The 19,501-nt window shown below is 40.3% G+C and overlaps 1 protein-coding gene across 1 annotated transcript; it reads right to left on the bottom strand.

Moving 5' to 3' along the window:
• Nucleotides 1–109: 109 nt before the first annotated feature.
• On the bottom strand, nucleotides 110–14,776 carry nploc4 (NPL4 homolog, ubiquitin recognition factor). Its single transcript, XM_085417142.1, has 17 exons — nucleotides 14,595–14,776; nucleotides 13,889–13,969; nucleotides 9,197–9,306; nucleotides 8,821–9,048; nucleotides 8,695–8,743; nucleotides 8,522–8,616; nucleotides 8,323–8,446; nucleotides 7,642–7,821; nucleotides 7,409–7,495; nucleotides 6,083–6,154; nucleotides 5,868–5,994; nucleotides 3,781–3,941; nucleotides 3,560–3,631; nucleotides 3,363–3,455; nucleotides 2,740–2,856; nucleotides 2,305–2,407; nucleotides 110–1,087 (listed from the first exon to the last, which is right to left on the bottom strand). Exons 1-17 carry the CDS (start codon nucleotides 14,607–14,609, stop codon nucleotides 927–929), a joined length of 1,875 nt encoding a protein of 624 aa, XP_085273268.1. The 5' UTR covers nucleotides 14,610–14,776; the 3' UTR covers nucleotides 110–926.
• Between the last annotated feature and the right edge of the window lie 4,725 nt (nucleotides 14,777–19,501).

Raw genomic sequence — 19,501 nt, 5'->3', positions numbered from 1 at the left:
TCGGTGAAGAGAACGATGAAGGCGGGTGGTTGTCCTGGGGATGTAGTTTAACAGAGACACAGAACATACAGCTGATAAAATAAGAAGCTACATATTGTGCCTGCTCGAGTTCAAACCACCAAATTCAAACGCTACAAAAAACCAGCAACACAAAAAAACAACTTTAGGCTCATTCAAAAAAAAAAGGGCGATCATCACCAACGTGTTCGATCAGAGGAGGGCGTCTTTTCAAATTTAATACTGAAAATAGAAACTCTATTTAAGTGGGATTACTCTGCAGCTCGTAGCATTTCCAGGTCTGAGCTTTGACTGATGATTGTACTTTAAGGGGCTCATCAAAGAGACCTATGAAAACCTGACGGAGCCGAGCCCACTCTGAAGATTCAAAATGTTAAAGTATACGCTACAATCTGATAAAAAACCAAAAAAGAAAAATGCTTAATTAAATTAACAGTATCAACTCTTAAATGTATTTATACACAGCAAGATTTTCCAGAAGACATGTGACAGTGAGCGGGGCACTGGTGTGAGAAAAAATCCAAACACTCGAGTCTTCGCTGTTGTCCTGAGTCACAGCAGGATGTTTGAGCCGAGGAGGGCGGCGGGATTATTTGAGTGAAAGGGGTCTCAGCCACAGAGTGCTTTATCTAAAATGTATTCTGCCTCTCAGAAAAGCAACAGTGTGAAGGGATACAAACCAAAAAAAACCCTCTGATTCAACTTTATTTTGACTCAGTGAAATTGATGTAAACGAGCAAATCCCACTGCACGTCACAGCAGCCTGTGAGATGGGAAGGGCAGAGGCTTCGACGTGAGGCGAGAAAAGAAAAGATCGCTGACGCCGTCAGAGTCTCGCAGCTGGTCCTGGTGCAGTGACTGAGCTCGATCGGTGAAGGGTGTGGAAGCAGGGCCGAGGGCGAAGGGTTTTAACTGCGGGGCAGGCTGCACATTTCACAGTGCTCAGTGCCGGGCTGGTTCATGAAGGTACAGTGGAGGCAGGACCACATGGCGGAGGAGGAGGCAGGAACCGAGGGGCCGCCCATGGCCCCGTAATCCAGAGAGCTGGAGGGCTGCCCACCCACTGTACCTGGAAGGACAGCAGAGGAAAAACAGGATATTACCACAGTGAAGAGTAGAAGTGGTTTTATGCAGCAGCCTCTCTGGGAAGATATGCCGCCATCTTTTCTCTGATCAACAGCTGAGTGGACCTACACCTTTATGAGCATTCCCACTACAGGAAGCTACTCTGCAGGGACTTCTTTCAGGGTGATTTTCAGGAGCTGATTGGTTAATCCGATCATGCTCATGGTGGCACCAGCAGTCTATTTAAACTAGTATTAAAATAAAACTTTCTACAGATGTTTAGATGCATTTCACATTTCCTGCACAAAGGCAGAGTAACACACAGTCAACATCCTCCTAGAAACACATCTGTCCTCTCACTCTTAAAGCATCTTATAATTAACTTGTCACTTGAAATAAGGTTGAAAAAGCTACCACCATCTTTGCGGTTTCTTCTCCTACAGACTTCCATTCAGGATTCTTTCAGTAATAAGTGGATATAAGTGAGTCAGCTGAACAGCTGAAACAGTATCCAGATATAACATCTGTTTGGTTCTTTACTCCCTGTTTTTAAACTGAAACCTAAGTCTTGTCTATAGATGTTAAAACAGTTAACAAGAACACCAAGATAAGGAGTTACAAGCTAACTTAGTATTAACAGGGCGTCACCTTAGACACAGCTTGTAATACACTGGTGGAAACCTGGAAAATTACAGGTGGTAACGGTGGAGAGGTCACAAGCAGGCAGAGTTTATTTCTGTGGTCTGCTGAGTTAAATAATCCCCAATAATCTGTTTACTAATGAGCTCAAATCAGCAGCACACACCATCTGAGTGATTTTCCACTTTATAGAAATGTCTGCAGCTTCTTTCCTCCTGCTGCAGTTCAAAGTCAGTCCAGAGACACATTCGTTTTTTTAACCATAGTAAATTATTCATATTTATTAGTAATATTTAACACCAACCATATCAAACACACGTGTGATCGAACATTTTTTGTGCAGTCATGGTTTATTTGAGGCGCTCTTTAGAAAGAGCATGTAAGCTTAATAATGAGCTGCAGTTTAACATGGTGGAGTCTATCTGCAGGAAAAGACTCACCCGGGAGGCAGCTGGTTATGTTGCTATATATTTATGGTTATGTGCAGATGAGAACCTTATGAAATGTACCATCAAGACACCAAGTTTACAGGCCGTCAAAAACAGAATTTAAATCTGTGGTTCATATAAAAACCTGACTTACTGCACAGCTGCTCGATGGTGGCCCACTGCTCAGACTTCTTCCAGGTCTGTGCCAGATCCTCATTAGAAGTCTTCACTGCTTCAAGTAGCAGCCCGATGCTGTCCTGCAGATACAAACACAAGCTTTCATCTATCTGCTGAAAATTATTCAAGATGCTGAGGAGTTAAAAGCAAAAACAGTACACCAGAGAGTTTATGTTTGGCAAGTCTGTGCTTTATGTAGGACATCCAAATCTGATCAAGCGGTTCATTACAGAAAAACAATGTTTGCGACCGTCGTGATGGGCCGGTTTGAAAATGAGCAGAAAGGTCTGAGTGAAAACATCCTTGGAGGAGTAACTACTTCCAGACTGGAGAAGAATGCGGTCCAACCCATCATCTGCATTACAAATGGGAAACAAATGAAAACCTGAAAGCGTCAAGGCTTTGAACTTACTCTCAGAGGCATGACTTCATTGGTGACGAGGAAGAGGAGAAGATGAAAGTCTGACACGATGTTCAGGAATGATGTGGAGGTGCACTGAGACAGGTATGTCGCTAAACTGTGAAAATCCTGCAAACAAACAAGAAAAACAAGATGAATTATTAAACCACACCTTCACAGTCAGTCACTCAGGCATGTCCACACAGTTTCCAGCATGGCTGCTATTTTTAAATTCACTGTCTGAGAGTTCCTTTCTAAACACTTATGCCGTGCACTCTGTGATTTTACCACAACACGGGAGATGAAGAGTGTTTTCAGCTATTGGATTTTGTTGTTCCCTGCTTGCCCACAACCTCCACTGTGCGTTGTCTGGAATGCCAGATTTGTGATGGATTCTTCAGTGTCTCTGCTATCTGTAGAAGATAGCCACACTACGGACGGACGAGCGACTGTCTTTATGCATTAACGTGAAAACAGTACAAAGACGAAGGGGATGAGAGATAAGTTAAATTTCCAAACACCCATTTCCCAAACTGGGACCATCAATCCTCTCCTTAAACCAAATACTTTGATGGCCTTTTTATACCTTGTTGAATCGGATGAGGGAAATACAAGCTCATGCTGACAGTACTTACCTGTGTCTCTCCAAGAATATCCCGGTTTTCAATGGGAAAGCGTTGCGAAGAAGAAAAGGTATACTGGGGGTCTTTTGGAAAAGTTGTGGTTATCTGCGAAGAAAATAATATTTCTCTATACAAGTTTTCCGGAAATTTAGTGTCAGAATATAGTTTGCTGCACTAAAGTAACAAAAAGTATTATTAAAAATACTCACATCTATAATAAGATACTCCACGGGAAGAGGTCGAGCTAGAAACGTGACATCATTTCCAAATTTGTCTTTGTCCTGTTGGATGTGAAAATCAGACAAATCAATCTCAACATCTGGATGAGCTGATAAGTAACATCTAACCCCAAAATAAGTACCTAATATTTATTTTTTTCTTAAACATGCACACTTCATCACATCAGAGCTTTTTTTATACGCCATCTCACCTTATAGAAGACGTCTGGTACATACTGCTCAGGGCTCGACTCTTGAGCGTAGCCCAGCTCGGGAGCGTCTTTGCAGGGCAGTAGGCACTCGTCTCTCACCAGAGCCATGCACTGATTGGACACCTGATATCCTTCAAAGTGCACCTGGTTATCTGGACCACCTGCACATAAAACAGCACAGAGAAATATAAATAAATAATAATAAATAAATAATAACCACTCGCCGAAAAACAAAAATATTATTTCCATTGCAAATAAATTAAGGATGGTGATGATTTTAAAACTAGTCTTGCAAAGGCAACTGCCAGTCACTAACAAAGGCCCACGTTAGGAGAGCTGTGCAACAATCACAAGACTATCAAGAGAGCCAAAGACAGCAGTGACATGTGATGTGCTGTATAAAGTGGATCAGGTGATCAGGGATCCTGAGATAAGCCAACCATCAATAATCCACAGGTTCCCCTGAGAACCTTAAGCGTTTCACCCTTTGTCAGTAGATGTTGCTAACTGAATGCTCGATTTTTTAGTCACCTTAGCAGCTCAAGCTGAACTAAACAAAGTGATTTTGAGCTGTTTAAGTTCTCCTTAAATAGCTTTCTATTCATCCAGTTTACCACAAAATGTAATCTTTGACAAAGCCAGAATAAAGTCAATCTTAATAAGCAAGGACAACCTGATGAGAAGTTAAAAATATCAACAGAGAAATCATGCACACTGCAATAACACTATAGTGTGTAAAACACTGAGTGTGTAAAGTCTGTTTAGCATTACACATGCAAGTGATTTACAAACAGTAAAACAGATGGACTTCGCCCCTGCTTGCTGCGAGATGCGTAGCCATGACATCAGCTTTGGCTGCCGGGGCCTCACTCATGCAAATAAAAGTGTTGAGGTCACTGCTGGGTGTTTTCTTGGAACAAATACAAAAGGCGGTGAAAACATTCATGCCTGATCCCGCACAACGTCTGGCTCCTCTGGCTTCAAATGGACGCACATGTTTTAAGTCGTAGTTTAACACTTGACAGACCTTACAGTAAAGCTGTAAACTGAACACCTAAACCAGTTTCCTTAAGATTGTAAGAGTTCTATGGATATATGAAAGGAGAGGCTACAACATGCTGAGTGTTGCATTCTGGGATGTGCAGATTAATGAATGATTTAAGTCTGTTTAGATCAGGGGGTGGGGAACTCCAGGCCTCGAGGGCCGGTGTCCTGCAGGTTTTAGATCTCACCCAGGGTCAACACACCTGAATCAAATGATTAGTTCATTATCAGACCTCTGGAGAACTTCAAGACATGTTGAGGAGGTCATTTAGCCATTTAAATCAGCTGTGTTGGATCACGGACACATCTAAAACCTGCAGGACACCGACCCTCGATGTCTGGAGTTGGACACCCTGTATTAGACTGACCCAAATAAATTGTCAAGCAGGTTTCTAGGCTTGAGGTAATCTGTGATTGAACCACAAACTTAACTATACCCAGAGTTGCACCAAATCACTTTTTTTTTAGCCTGCTGAAGTGTGACCTGCAGATACTGAATGTTTTTCTAAAGTCTATAACCGACAGCAGATACAAACAAAAAGAAATGATTAAACTTTACGACTTCCCCCAAACTGCAGTACGCTACTGGCTCTGACGGAAACAGCTCAAAAATAAAGGGCTCTGCTATTTGAAAAACATACAAATACGAAATAAAAATCCAGTTGCATGAGTTGCTGTGTGCCCACCTTTACCTGAAATATTTTTCTACAGGTGTGGTAGATTTATATGACCAAAAAAAAAAAAGGTTATCTACCTGCGTAATTGTCCAGTATGTTTATAACTTCAGCAGATAAGAGGACATCGACCCCCTTCTGCTTTTCACTACATAATTTTCCATGTTAACGACAAGTTAGGGTGTGACATGAGGATTTGATGCCACTGTGTTCCCATTGGAAAAGCCAAAAGGACATTTTGGGAAGAGATGCTTTTTTGTGGTTTATGATCAAGTAACCATGCCTGCATTGATAAAGTAATGAAGAAAATGTTCCCCTGTTTCTCATTCATAAACCACTCACAAGAAAAAAAAAAGGAACAGTACCAACCTGTCGCGACCACAGTCACAAATTTGGATCCAAAGTGTCCGTCTCGAGAAAGTCTGCAGGGGTTTGAATGTTCATTCTGGAAGTATCCCGCTGTGATGCACTCCTCCGCGCTCAGGTAATACGAGTCCTAACACAAGTAAGGACATTAAGGATACACAGAGGAAAACACCACAATTAAGACTAACAGATCATCTTTGAGTCAGATGGATCCTCACGCTGTTTCTCGAGTAGCGGACGGTGCCTATCCTCGTATCCTCAGACAGCAGGTCCGTGAAGATCCACCCCACCTGCAGAACAAGCAAACATAATAATGTCCACTCATAAGATTATCTGCTCGAATATTCAGCGATTTTACATGATGTAACAAAACTATAAGTTAAACTCAATTCTCAAAGTTTCATCTTTTTATCCAAATGGAACAAAAACAGCCCTTAGATAAACAAAAACCACAAGACACCAGGTGATATGCAAAAAACACATACACATGCAAGGATTAACATCACTGCATACGCCCGAGTCTTGAAGTTTAAAAATATTTTTGTGCTTCTTCAACCTTTCAAAATAAATTTGTATTTCTCAATACTCCAAATATCCCTGCATGATTTTCTCCCACCACACTAACACATCATTACAGCAACAGCATGCGTCTCCCCATCGCTGTTCCCGTTTTACACGTGAAGGTCACCGTGCTTCACAGTACCAAACACATGATGTGTGAGCCACTAAACAGTGGTGACAGATGACTGACAGCTCCAAACACCGAGCTACACCTGATTGGACATACGCCTGCCTGTGCTGTGCCCTCTGAGATATCAGACTGAAACCAAGCTCCATAGAAAGCTTTCTATTAACTTACCACCACGATTACAAAAATAGCCCAATATGAGCTAAAAACAGTGCAGAGAAAGGTATTTTTGAAACTGTCATTAAAAATAATCCATTTCATGACTTTCATTATTTTACTGTCATGTTTTTAATCTTAGGCTGACCTCTGACAGGCCTTACAGATGTTATTTAATTAAAGAGATTTTCATAGAAAATCTGCAGCTTTAACTGAAGAAGTGCTGGAGTCAAGAGGGTGGGTGGGGATAGAGATCACGCCAAACTAACTCGACTTCTGGGGGACAATTGTGGTCAGGCATGTTATGTACTGCCTGTTTTGAGTACACCCTTAAGTTTCATGTCAGATTTTTCTCCCTGGTCATCCATGCCCCACTTGCAGCAACAGGCTAATCAGGGTCATTTAGGTGTCTTGAGCTCTCTGACAGACTCCAACTCGACACTGACAGTAGTCCCTTTAGTAGCTGGAAGGCCACTCTACCAGGAGAACTAGTACTGAGCACAGTAAAGCTGCAAAGCAGAACAAGGACGTCTGCCAGCTGCAGCCTAAGTGGTGGAGTTGGAATCCATTCACTGGATTAACGTCTGACTGTAGAGGCATCTATTTTTTGTATATATGTGCATGCATATAGTTCTGCCTGTATGCAAACATGAAAGCAATGTGAGGTCAAACAGAGCACTGAGGGGAAATCAAACCCAACCTTGCACATGCCCAGTTTGGCAGCAATCTCGTCCACGGCTGCAGCTTTGGGATCATCCAACAGTTCCAGGCTGTTCTGGGTGGCATTCTGAAACACAGCCGAGAAAAACAGCATAGTTTTAAATGCAGTTAATGCTCAGTGAGGACTTTAACCTTATTGAGCAAATAAACTAAGACACAATTTCACTTGCAGAGCAGAATCAGGCAGCAATACGCTCAGTGAGAATGTCCCACCTGTGGGGGTTCGTAGATGGCAGCCACTTCCGCTCTAATGCCCAGGGGGATGTCTGTGTGCTCCGTGTATCTGCCGTACAAGTACCCCATCCTCTGACTGCCCGTCTTCCTCCAGAAGTCCAAGAAGCGGTCAGCAATGGTGTGGTTCTCAAACATGATGTTGTCTACATGTCTGTATTTCTGGGGGGGGAAAAGAAAAACTACATTCACATACACGGTGTGATACTCAGGACTGTTGTTTGGTTTTTTTAGACATGGATCAAGTTTCTTTGAAGATGTGGAAGCAGCCGCTCAGGAGGAGTCTGCATGCTAAAATATACTTGGGGATTAAATTCCCAGTGTTGCTCAGCACTTTGTACTGAAGCTAACTGTAATGTACACCTGCCATTTAATGCGCCTGAAACTTTTACTGTGATCTAAATTATTAACAGGGACAGAAAACATTACAAATGTGTGCAGTATTAAGCAAATAGGCACATTTTCAGTAAAACAGCTGCAGAGTAATCCAATCCATTCATTTTCTAAACCACTTCAGGGTTCTGGAGCTCATTCCATCTTTCATATGGTGAAATATGGAGTACTCCCAGGACAGGAAGGTTCGCTTCAAGTATTTTCGGTGTCATATTTGCTGATAAAAGAAGTAAACGAATATTTCTCCCAACACTTGTTACCGTGACATACCTGTCTGTTCAATGTGATGGCACTCGGCTGGCACTTGGTGCAGATGCCTTCCGGCCAGGGAGGGTGACCCTCGCAGCCTGACTTTATCTTACAGCTGATGTTCTCCAGAGCAGCAAACTTCCCCCTGCAGGAGATCAGAACAGTGTCAGAGTCTGACATTATGAGCAACCAAACTGGAAAATTAAAAACAGCTCCTCACTTATCAGCGCCACCCGTCAGCTTGCGAAGGTATGCGTGGAATGACATGTGCTTCACTGGTGGGTCGAGGTGATTCAGGTAGTCTTCGTCAAAAGGCTGGAATCAGAAGAAACATGCTTTATAGCCCTAACATTCATCATTTAAGAAACAAAGCACAGGAATGAAATATCTTACCTCTAGCGGTACACAGTGCACACACTTCCCAAGGGCACCATGGCGACATCTGGAACAAGAAAAGAATGATTAGGTATCCAACATCTGCACTGAGGTCAGATGTGTGCAGCTGGTCCTCTTCCTTACAGCTGCGGATCTCTGTTTCTGTAGATCTTGCCATCTTGCTTGGCCAGATACTGATCGATCTCATCTTCCTGGACCTGGGGCGCTGAAAAGGACCGGGGGATCATGGAGGACGAAGAAGAGGACGAGACGGATGGTAGTGACGAAGATGTGTGAGGGGTGGCCGTGTCCATAACCTCCCCGGAGGAGGTGGAGGATTCTGAAGGGAACAAAAACAACATGTCCCCATGCCTACAAAACATGAGAGAGAAGAATAAGATGATTAAAGCTGTGGAGGTCGACAAAGAAGACAGTATTTCTGGGAACCAACACTCCCCGGAGAGGCAAGAGTGAAATTCAGACTCTAATTAAAGGTTAAAGTCTGTTTGTTTCTACTTACTTGATCTTAAGAAGGCTGAGGGTTTTGTTCTGGGATACGAGCTCTCCGGTTTTGTTGCGGTTCAGATAAACCGAAAACCCATTAGAGTTGAACCCAAATTCTTTGGCCACCTGTGGGAGAAGCAGATACCGGATTTTGACAAGAATATCGATACGACACACATTTCATATAGCCTGGAACAAAAACATTGATAGCCATCAAGACACTTTAAATTCATCATTAAGCATAAACGTCAAAGCCTTGTGCTGCCGGGAGTGAATTCTTATCACATGTGCTGGTTCTTGTGTAAAGACAGTTTGCTCTTGAAAAGATACCAATCACTCAAAGCAGATTAGCAAAGAGCGTCAGCCTGGAGGAACACCTCTTTATGGTTGGCACTCTGAGCGGATCGAACAGGAGGGTCTCCCTCGTAGCACTTTTACATCACATCATGTAACTGTAATACACTCAGTGGGATGCTGATCATTTCCCTGTGTGGGCCTTTTTTCCACATACATGCATTTTAAGATCTGATAAAGAGGCTTTAGACAGAACCAAAGGAAACTTCCACAAATCCAAATAGTTGACTCTAACCTGTACTGATGGTAAAAAAAAAAAAAAAACCCAAAAACTTACATATTGGGTTGTGTGAAAAAAAAAGAAGAAGTTATTTTTGGTATTCTGTGTCATTCTATAAACACTGTTTTACTTGAGACATGTTGCGCTGCATATTTTGCACCTTGTTACGTTTACTAGTTACAGACAGAGGAGAAAAATACTGACTTCAAATCTGATTAGTCTTTAATGGCTCTCTTACATGAAATATACTGAACTGATAACTGGATTTCACTAGAATTTTGCTAAACACCAATATTTTATTTCCTCACTTTGAGGAAGAAAGTGGCATTCCGGTGCACTCCAGAACTCTACACCTATGTCTGAAAAGTACTTCATTCAACAACCACCTAAAAGCTATTTTCTCAGGAGAAAGAATGCTCAGCAGAACATTCTCTCCTCCAACATCTAAACCAGTTGATGACGTCTTTAAAGTCCACACTAGGGCTGGGCGATATGACCCAAAATTCATATCTCGATATTTTTTTACCTAGATGGCGATATAAGATATATATCTCGATTTTTTTTTTTTTAAAGCCATAAAGTAAGAACAAAAAGAGAGTTCTTAGTCAAAGCTGTGTCCCAGATGTCACACAGGCACTTTTATTAACATAGAGCATAGATGTACATAAAATTTACTCAAAAATAAATTATGAGCATTTATTAAATAATAATGCTCCATAAATAAAAGAAAACAATGTTGTTTTTGTGCATAACAAAAAGCTCACAATTGTGCAGTCAAAATGTAAACTAAAAGACGCTGAGCACAATAACAAAGACAGATTTCACAGCTGCTCTGTTCCCAACTTCTACTCTGTGACTGACAGCATTGAGTTTGAAATCCTCTTCGTAACCACGTCTCTTAACAGGTGCCATTTATGGTCCTTATACACAGTAGGGTAATATTACGTTGAAGCACAGTACGTATCACTCCGCGAGGCTCCTCGGTAGCCGTAATGCTCTGACAGTCCATCAAGCGGTGCAGCTCCGTAGCTTACCAAAGTCGTACTAAAACATTTTTTGACAGATTGCTGAGCGCTGTGTACCACATAAAATCGGTTCGCAGCCATCAAGCACAACCAGAATTCATACATAAGGCGCGCTGTCAACTTTTGAGAAAATGAAAGGATTTTAGGCTGTGCAGCGCCTCTGGGCTGCATGGCGTTAGCGTGGTTAGCTTGTTAGCGTGGTTAGCTAGCTAACACGTTGACGGCGTCCAGCCCCACGCACGGGTCGATGCGCAGTAACTCATTAACGGAGATTTGCCGTGTCCGTCTTGTCGCTTCCTGCAGGTGAAGCGATGGGGGAGGAGGGGGAGTTGTATTCAGTGAAGGAGGGGCGAGGCCGAGTAACGTTGCCTAAAGACAAAAGTGGACGAAAGAGAGGCAAACTTGCGGCTCCACAAGTATAGCTTTAACGTAACATAGACTATATCGATATAAAAGATATTGTCACATCTTATATCTCGTATAAAAATATATCGATATTTTTTTAAAACTCGATATATCGCCCAGCTCTAGTCCACACTAATAAAATTAGCAGAGAACAGAAGAGCAGTGAGAAGCATAGAGGTTGTCTGGGGATCACTTTTCTCATGACACACCAAAAGAACAGCGTAAGATCTCATCACTATGGGAAAAGTACACAATCAGACATTGTTTTCAGCTCCTCTCTTTTCTGTCTGGCTCATAGCTGCATTTCAGTACGGAGTGAAAACTTTCCATTGAATTGCAAGCTACACAGTCCTGCCTTAACAAATGCATTTTGATGAGGTGCTGCTGCAGTGCTCTGTCTGCGTTATATGCTTCTATTTTAGGCTTTTCATAGACAGTGATTAAAATGCAAATGTAATTATTTCCCATCCTCATGTGTAAAATTGAAGCATAACAGAGAAAATTTACCCAGAAACAGAGGGGAAAGTGGCTCTTAAGTCCTTTGGTAAGTGAGACTTGTATAACTTGGGAGTAATACCATTGGTCAGCTTTACTATAAGTCTTACGGTGCCTTATTCTTACCTCACACTGTATTTTACCACGTTTGTTGTCAATTTGCTAAAACTTCCTATTTTTGCTTTGCTGACTCTTGTCACCTGAATACCTGATATTTTACCAATCAAGCAGATCACTTCATTTTTTATTGTCATTTCACCGGCTTCTGTCCTTTTTGGTAAAGAAGGTCTTTAGATTTAAAGTTTTAACTTACAGTTCATGTTTGCAGGTCTTCAAATTCACATCTCTGAAGCCTGTTTGTGTCAGCCAAACTTCTTGAAACACCAAAGGGCGTTCACAGTCCTGCAGAGTTGGACTGACATCAGATTAGGAGTTGTCCAAATCTGATGTGAGTCCAGCTCAGCAGTGATTCACCACTGGTGCAAATGTTGGGTTCAACATTACCAGACAGCTGTAAATGGATACAGGAATTTCCTGTATTTTATGCACTAGATTTGGGGAAGTGGATTAAATTATTAACAGGCCTTCAGTAAAATTCAAGTCCTATAAAAAATAGATTATCTGCTTTTATCTGTGCCTTCTGTGATGTGAAGCAATGCCTGGACTCTAAAACATCAAACACAATCCACAAAAACGCACAGGAGCGGTGAAGGACCGACCTGCTCTGTTACTTCCTACACAGCTTCATGCATGTACAGGCACAAGAGGAGGAAAAAAACAAAACAAAGCCCACACACAACACATAACACTCCTGTACTGATTGAAAGATAAAACATTTTCTAATCAATTTTCTTTGTGGAAAAAATAAGAGGCCTCCACAGGTTTTCAGTGTACTGTGGAAATAACGTACAGAAGGCTTGGATCCAGTTCTGGTGTGGAGGAAAGCAGAGAGTGGGAAATTCTTTGCTTTTTTGCCAGCACATGACCGATGTGACACAACAGATAAATATCAGCTACTGATGCGGATAAATGCCATCTTACTTGCTGATATGCCAATATCAGCTAATGACTATATTTGGTTCATATATCAGTACATCCTTATGATTGACAGTATTAACATGACTAGCATATCATAGCCCTTTGGTTTAAAAAGACCTGTTTTGAAGCATCAAGAATAACATTCCTGCTGTTTTGGCCACAAGTAACTGCATGTGATGGGTCTAATAACCACTGAGAGAGCTGATAATCTCCCCTTTTGAAACATGGTGTCACCAAACGGTCAAAACAAAAAGTTGCTTTTTTCCCAGATTTCTATTGGATCAAAGTCTTTTTGCAACTATACTGTGGCTTTCAGATAGCCTTTCATTCTTCCAGCCAGAAAACTGTGACCATTTTATTTTATGTCTATTATTCTTACTTAATTTTACAATGCATAGCAATTTAAAACAATGTGGCACCACTGTACCCTGAAGGCAGCAAACATGGGTAATCTTTGTGAACTGGAGATGAAGTGAGGGAGGGCGTGCAGATTAGGATGGTACTCTGAATTTTGTGACTTTTCAACTGCATGAGGACACGGTGTTACTACTTCCAGGAAAATAAATAATAAGGATGAGCTGACAAAGCCTTGAGGTGAAGGAGTGCTGGTGCCTGGCAGTTTATGGAAACACAAGCTACAGAAACTACCTGTTTCCCCTCCTTTACATCTGAAAAACCTGAGGACAACTGTTTTGAGCTCACTCTCCCTCATCTTCTCCCATGCCTTCGGAAACCCAAAGAGGTCATAAGCAGAACAGAATATGATGGCCCAGGCTTAGATGTTATTGTGTTTGTAACTGCTGGACAACTATTCACAGATCATTTTTCATTATCTTATGCAAACATCAAATAAAGCATACTATCTACAGCTGAATTAAAACTATAATGTGTTTAGAAGTCTTTAACTAAACTGTTTTCTTAGCTATCCAGTGGGTTTGTCAGCAGGGATCCTTATAAAAAGGCAGAATGGGGCTTAGGGAAGAAGACAGCAGCCATGACTAATTAAAATCCTGCATTGTTCAGAAGTCAGCCACCACCTTCATTTAAAGGCTGAACTGACCCCCTTATATTGGACTGCCAGGCCAAACTGATAAATCCTGAGGCTGGAAACCAGCCCTTAGAGCACAGAAGAAAACAAGATGCTTGAGTGCTGTTATATTTACCACATTACCTTCTTTAAAAAAGCAGCAGCTGTCTCCCTCTTTGTAGAAGGAATTTTTTTCATCCCTTCTGGGGACTGCACCCTGATGATCTAAAGGAGGGACAGAAATAAACCCACAATTCAGCCGTTACAGTACAAGCCCGAATCCATTGTAGCATTTCAAACACCTGTCAGTCAAAACCAGGACGCAGCTCCCCCCCTTTCTGCCCCCCTCCGGTGTCAGTGTCGGGGTATTATGACAACCGTGACAGTGCAGAAAGAAAAGTCGGGTTAACGTTAGCTCATCAATCTCTGGTTTTTAGCTGCAACATGACGATGTTGACATTGAACTACTCTGGAAAGCTGTCAGTGTGTACTGGCTCATTCACAGACTAACTAAATATCACTTTCGTGGTGAATGTGCAACATCACAGCTCCCATCGTTACCGAGCTATTCGTGTTACTGTCATGCTAAAGAGCTGAAAGAATATGCCAGTCATTTTAAGCCGGCCGTTATTGTCGCTCTCCCGTTAGCCAACAATGACTCTTTTCATTCGGATGTCGTCAGCTAGCCTACTAGCTATCATATTAGCCGGCTAGCTGAACAGGCCCTGGTCACTCTTAGCTCATGTTAGCTTGCTAATGCTAGCCAAGCTAATTCTGCTGCCTCATCACTCAGGAGTCCGGCTAACAGGCTAGCTAACGTTAGCCGGAGCCCACCCGCCGCTGTACTTACAATATTATCGGCCATGCTGCTCGGGTAGGTGCGCCCGGTAGATTTGGCTTTGTTAGTGGACAGACAGGGTCAAAACAAATATTCCGTAACGCTTTTGTATATGTGTGTGTGTGTGTCAGCGAAACTCCATCCCGCAACTCAAACACCGGGTGTTGCACACATTAGCGCCCCCAGCGATCCCACAGCGGAGCGACCACGGTCGAAACAAAGAAACTGAGCTGGAAACAAGGGTTCCACTTTTATTATTCTTTCTTTTTCTCCCGTCAGTGACTGCCTCCCACCTGAGCCCCCCCGAGTCAGATCCTTTTTAGTATTAAATATGCTGAAAGGTGGGATACAAAATCTTCCTGAGAACATTTTCAGAGATAGAGGCTCACTACAGCATGTTTGAGCCCTCCTTGTAAGTGCACAACGTTATCTTAATTTTATTCTGCTTTCTGAATTCTTAACAATAACTAACATTTTTCATTTAAAAAAATCACTATCATAAAATATGAAGCATTGTTTTAACATGTGGGATGGATAAAACTAGTGTCTGGTCTAAGATGATGAAAAGTAGCCCAAACCCTAAACTCTTTAACACTATGGCATGAAAATGTGGAATTTCTGGCTTTTAAAGCTTTTGTACAGTGTTTAAAGGGACAGGGCAGTAATTAAGCATTTAAAGGAGATGTGATGGACTGAGTAGTCAGTAATCAGATAATTTATATTCTGCTTAGTTTTTGCTGTTTTATGTCGCAGTTACTTTTAGTTTTTTTATTTGTAGGTTCAAAGGAGGGTGATTTTATGTTACTTACTGTACTTTCTGCAGCGTTTTGTACTCCAAACAAATACATACGAACAAACAAAGTTAAAAAAAATTACACAAAACATAAAAAATTTTCACGACAGGAAAATCTGAAGAAGCACATGAAAGTCCACATATAAGAAAAACTGCACAAAGTGTCTTTAACTGTGTGGTTTGTGTTGGTAAGCGACATGCAGGAAAACAAACGATCAGTTTTCCCTGATTTGGAGAAAGAAATATGTTTTTGTAAAAGGTTTTTAGAATGTTTAAAGAAGAAATGTGAGATATTTTTCTACCTTCCTATTAAAAAAATACCAGCTTTGTTTTGTCATATCTAAATAAGCTTGTATTTTAATATTTTAATGCTATAATACTTTCCACTGCCCTGGGTCAGACCAGAGGTTGTAATGGCAGAAATTAATTATTTAAATAGCTGTGCTTAAGGTGCGATCAGAAGTATCAGTAATGTGTTGATTTGCTGACACAGATTCCAATCGTGGGATCCAGAATCCAGACAAGTTTACAGATTTTATGTAATGTGTTTTTGTTTTTTTCTGGATTTTTCTAGATGATATTCTGTTTCTCTCCATTAAAATGAAAATTGCCATAAAACTTTTGCATGGAACAATCAGTGAGCTCATTACTGCTTCTGATGTTTGTTCTGATGTAGAGCAGTGGTCCAACTATGAATAATTATAGAAGGTGTAGTTTGGAAAATGTATTTGGAGTACAAATTTTATGATTGCAACATTACAACTGCATGTATGAACCTAAAGCTGGGGTCACTTTCTTCAATTGTATATAAATAAAAAAATAACATTTTATTTATAAAGCACCTTTCTAGACAGAGTCACAAAGTACTGCACATAAGATATCAGATAATAAATGGTAAAACAGACAATATAAAACAGGCAAAAATTAATCAAAAGCAGTTTTAAAAAGGTGAGTTTTGAGTTGTTTTTTAAAACAACTACTGAGTCCACAGTTCTTAAGGTTTGGGAGAGAGAGTTCCACAACCTAGGGGCCACAGTGGCAAAATCTTTATCACCCTTAGTTCTCATCTTAGTCTTTTTTTATAGCAAGTAAGCCCTGATCGGATGACCTCTGGGACCTGCCAGGGACATAGGGCTGTAGCAGATCAGAGATGTAGACTGGTGCCAGTCCATGCAAGGCTCTAAATGACCAGGATCTTAAAATGGGAAGGAAACCAGCGTACCCGAGGTAGCAATGGTGTCACATGTGAATAGCTGCAGCGTTTTGCACAGCCTGCAGACAATCCATATATAAATAAAATGAAGCCATCCCGGCAAGAAAAGATTCATTTTCTGTGGTGTGAAGATCATGCACTGCATGTTTTTACTTTTCATATTTTTGTTACTTTATTATTATTATTATTTTTTTATGTATTCAGTGGTTTAAAGCGGAGTTAAAAAATGTCACTAATAACAGCGACATCTGGTGGATAATTGAAGGCAATACAACTTAAACATTGACGCGGCTTACTGTTTCAATCTCAGGTCATCAATAAAAGTTCTGAAAAGACTGCGTGTCCGTTTTTAATTTCTAATTAATAAATACATCATTGTCATACACTGAAATTAATTTTTTGTTGTTAACTTCAGTTAACAAGTTGTTGAGTCTTCAGTGTCGTCTCTGAATTAAATAGCTGGTAATAAAATGGTAAATTGGCTTTCAAGCAACTACCTTGTTCTAAATACTAACAAGACCGAGACCATGATCATAGCTCCTCCTGAGCTACATTCTAAAATCAGTCAGGTTCTTGCCTCTTTCTGTCCATCTGTCAAGTCAAATATTCGAAATCTTGGAGTAATATTTGACTCTTCTCTGGGCCTTGACTCTCATGTAAAATCTTTGTCTCGTTCCTGTTTCTATCATTTAAGAAACATGTCTAAACTGCGACATATGGTTTCCTCAGCTGAACTGGAAAAACTCATTCATGCATTTGTGTCATCACACTTAGATTACTGTAATTCCCTGTTTACTAGCTTGGATAAATCATCTCTCTGTCGCCTCCAGGCAATACAAAACGCAGCAGCCAGACTACTAACTCGCTCTACCAAGCGTGTTCACATCACTCCCATCTTATATTCTTTACATTGGCTCCCAATAGAGTTTAGAATTCGCTTTAAAATTCTTGTTTTAACATACAGAGCACTAAATGGCCAGGCTTCAGATTACTTATCCAAGCTTCTTTTAAAATACACTGCTGCTCGTCATCTCCACTCACAGACTCAGAGTCTCTTAGTTGTTACCCGTACACGATTGAAGACAAAAGGGGACAGAGCCTTTCAGTCTGTTGCACCAAGGCTGTGGAACAGTTTACCACAATTACGTTTGCTTGACTCTGTGGATTCTTTTAAAAAACAGTTAAAAACTCTTCTGTTCAAACAAGCCTTTTGTTGATCTACATATTTTATATATTTTTTACATTATTTACATTTGATCTTTTACATTGTATATAATGTCTATTGATTTTATTGTTTATTTTAATATTTTAATATTTGTGTACAGCGCTTTGTGATTGCCTGTCTGTGAAAAGCACTTAATAAATAAAGTTTACTTACTTACTTACTTACTAAAAAGACACGACATATGCAGACCCACACACCAACAATACTCCGCAAACACTTTCCAGTTTAAACGTATTTAACAGATTTAGACAAGTTTCACTTAAAAACACACCTGCTGCAGCTTCGCAGCTGATGATGGGGTCCCAAACGTCTTATTTTATTCTTTTCTTAGTCTTGTCTAGTCTTATAACAGTGTTTAAAAAAGATTACGTTTGATTTATCAGCTATTTCTGGGACTGTTTAATAAACAGTGTTTATTAACAGAAGCTTCAAACCGAAGAAAGTTTTTTTTTTTTCAAAATATTAAACTTTATTAAGAAACAGTATACAGAACATGTATACAATCAGAACAAAATTAACATATGCCAGGGGGTGTAATACAAAGAATTACAAACATTCAAAAAATTTGTAATTACTACAAATAGTAATAGTTTTCATAGCCTTTTTGTTAAGTGATCCACTAATCAATTTTATGTAACATAAAACATCATTATAGTAATGTTTAAAATTAGGTTTTTTGTTACTGTATTTGCATTTGTGAAAATAAAATTTAGCTAAGATAACTAATAAGTTTATTATAAAGTAAACTTATTAGTTATTAGTAAACTTATTTTTTTTGCCTTCGAAAGAAACAAAATACAACATTTTCCCGTTTCACAGTAAAGTCATTATAGAGATGTCCAGCAATGAATCTACTGAAGTCTTTCCAAAATGTTCTAGCGTATGAACAGATCCAGAAGAGGTGTTGCACAGTCTCAGGATGGCTTCCACAAAATCCACAGCTCACATTTATGTCCCTTTTGAACTTCGTCATGTAATGATTAGCAGGATAAAATTTGTGCAGTATTTTAAATGAGACATCCTTCACTTTATTCGTTACCAGATACTTGTTAGGAATTGTCCATACTCTTTTCCAGTTAATGTCACTGACGAAGAAATTCCAATAAGAGACCACATGTGGAATAGTTAGAGATTCTGTCTGGAACAAAGCACGGATATTCTTATTACTTTTGCTGTGGTTTGTTAGACAAATTATTCCTATGTGTGAATCTAAAGGGTTGGGGAGAGAAACAGATGATATGCAAGGTTGAATACCTTTAAAAAGCATTATAATACCCGTAGGTATTGCATCAAATAATATGGCATATTCTTTGGGTGTGGCTGGAAATTTATAGGTGTTTAAGAATTCTGAATAGGACATAAGCTGCCCATTAGGATTAAACAGCTGATTCACTAAAACGATCCGTTTCTCAACCCACCTAGAAAAAAATAATGATTTATTTTTATACACTATGTTCCTATTATTCCAAATTGAATACGTATGGGGTGTAAAGTTGTGTTTATATATAAGGGACCAAGCTAATAGAACTTGTTTGTGAAACATCGAGAGCTTTTCTGGAAGCTTATCTATATTATAATCACAACCTAAGATAAAACTTAGACCACCAAAACCGAAGAAAGTTGCAGTGAAGGGCTGATGACGTGAAACGTCACTGGTCACGTGACAGTGGTTTTTAAAGAACCTCGCT

Source organism: Rhamphochromis longiceps, linkage group LG8 (assembly GCF_057381845.1).
Source record: "Rhamphochromis longiceps isolate RC_006_pf linkage group LG8, R_longiceps_female_GT1.1, whole genome shotgun sequence".
Lineage (NCBI taxonomy): Eukaryota > Metazoa > Chordata > Actinopteri > Cichliformes > Cichlidae > Rhamphochromis > Rhamphochromis longiceps.
Note: the sequence above shows the minus strand (reverse complement) of the source record. Positions and strands in the feature narration are given on the sequence as shown.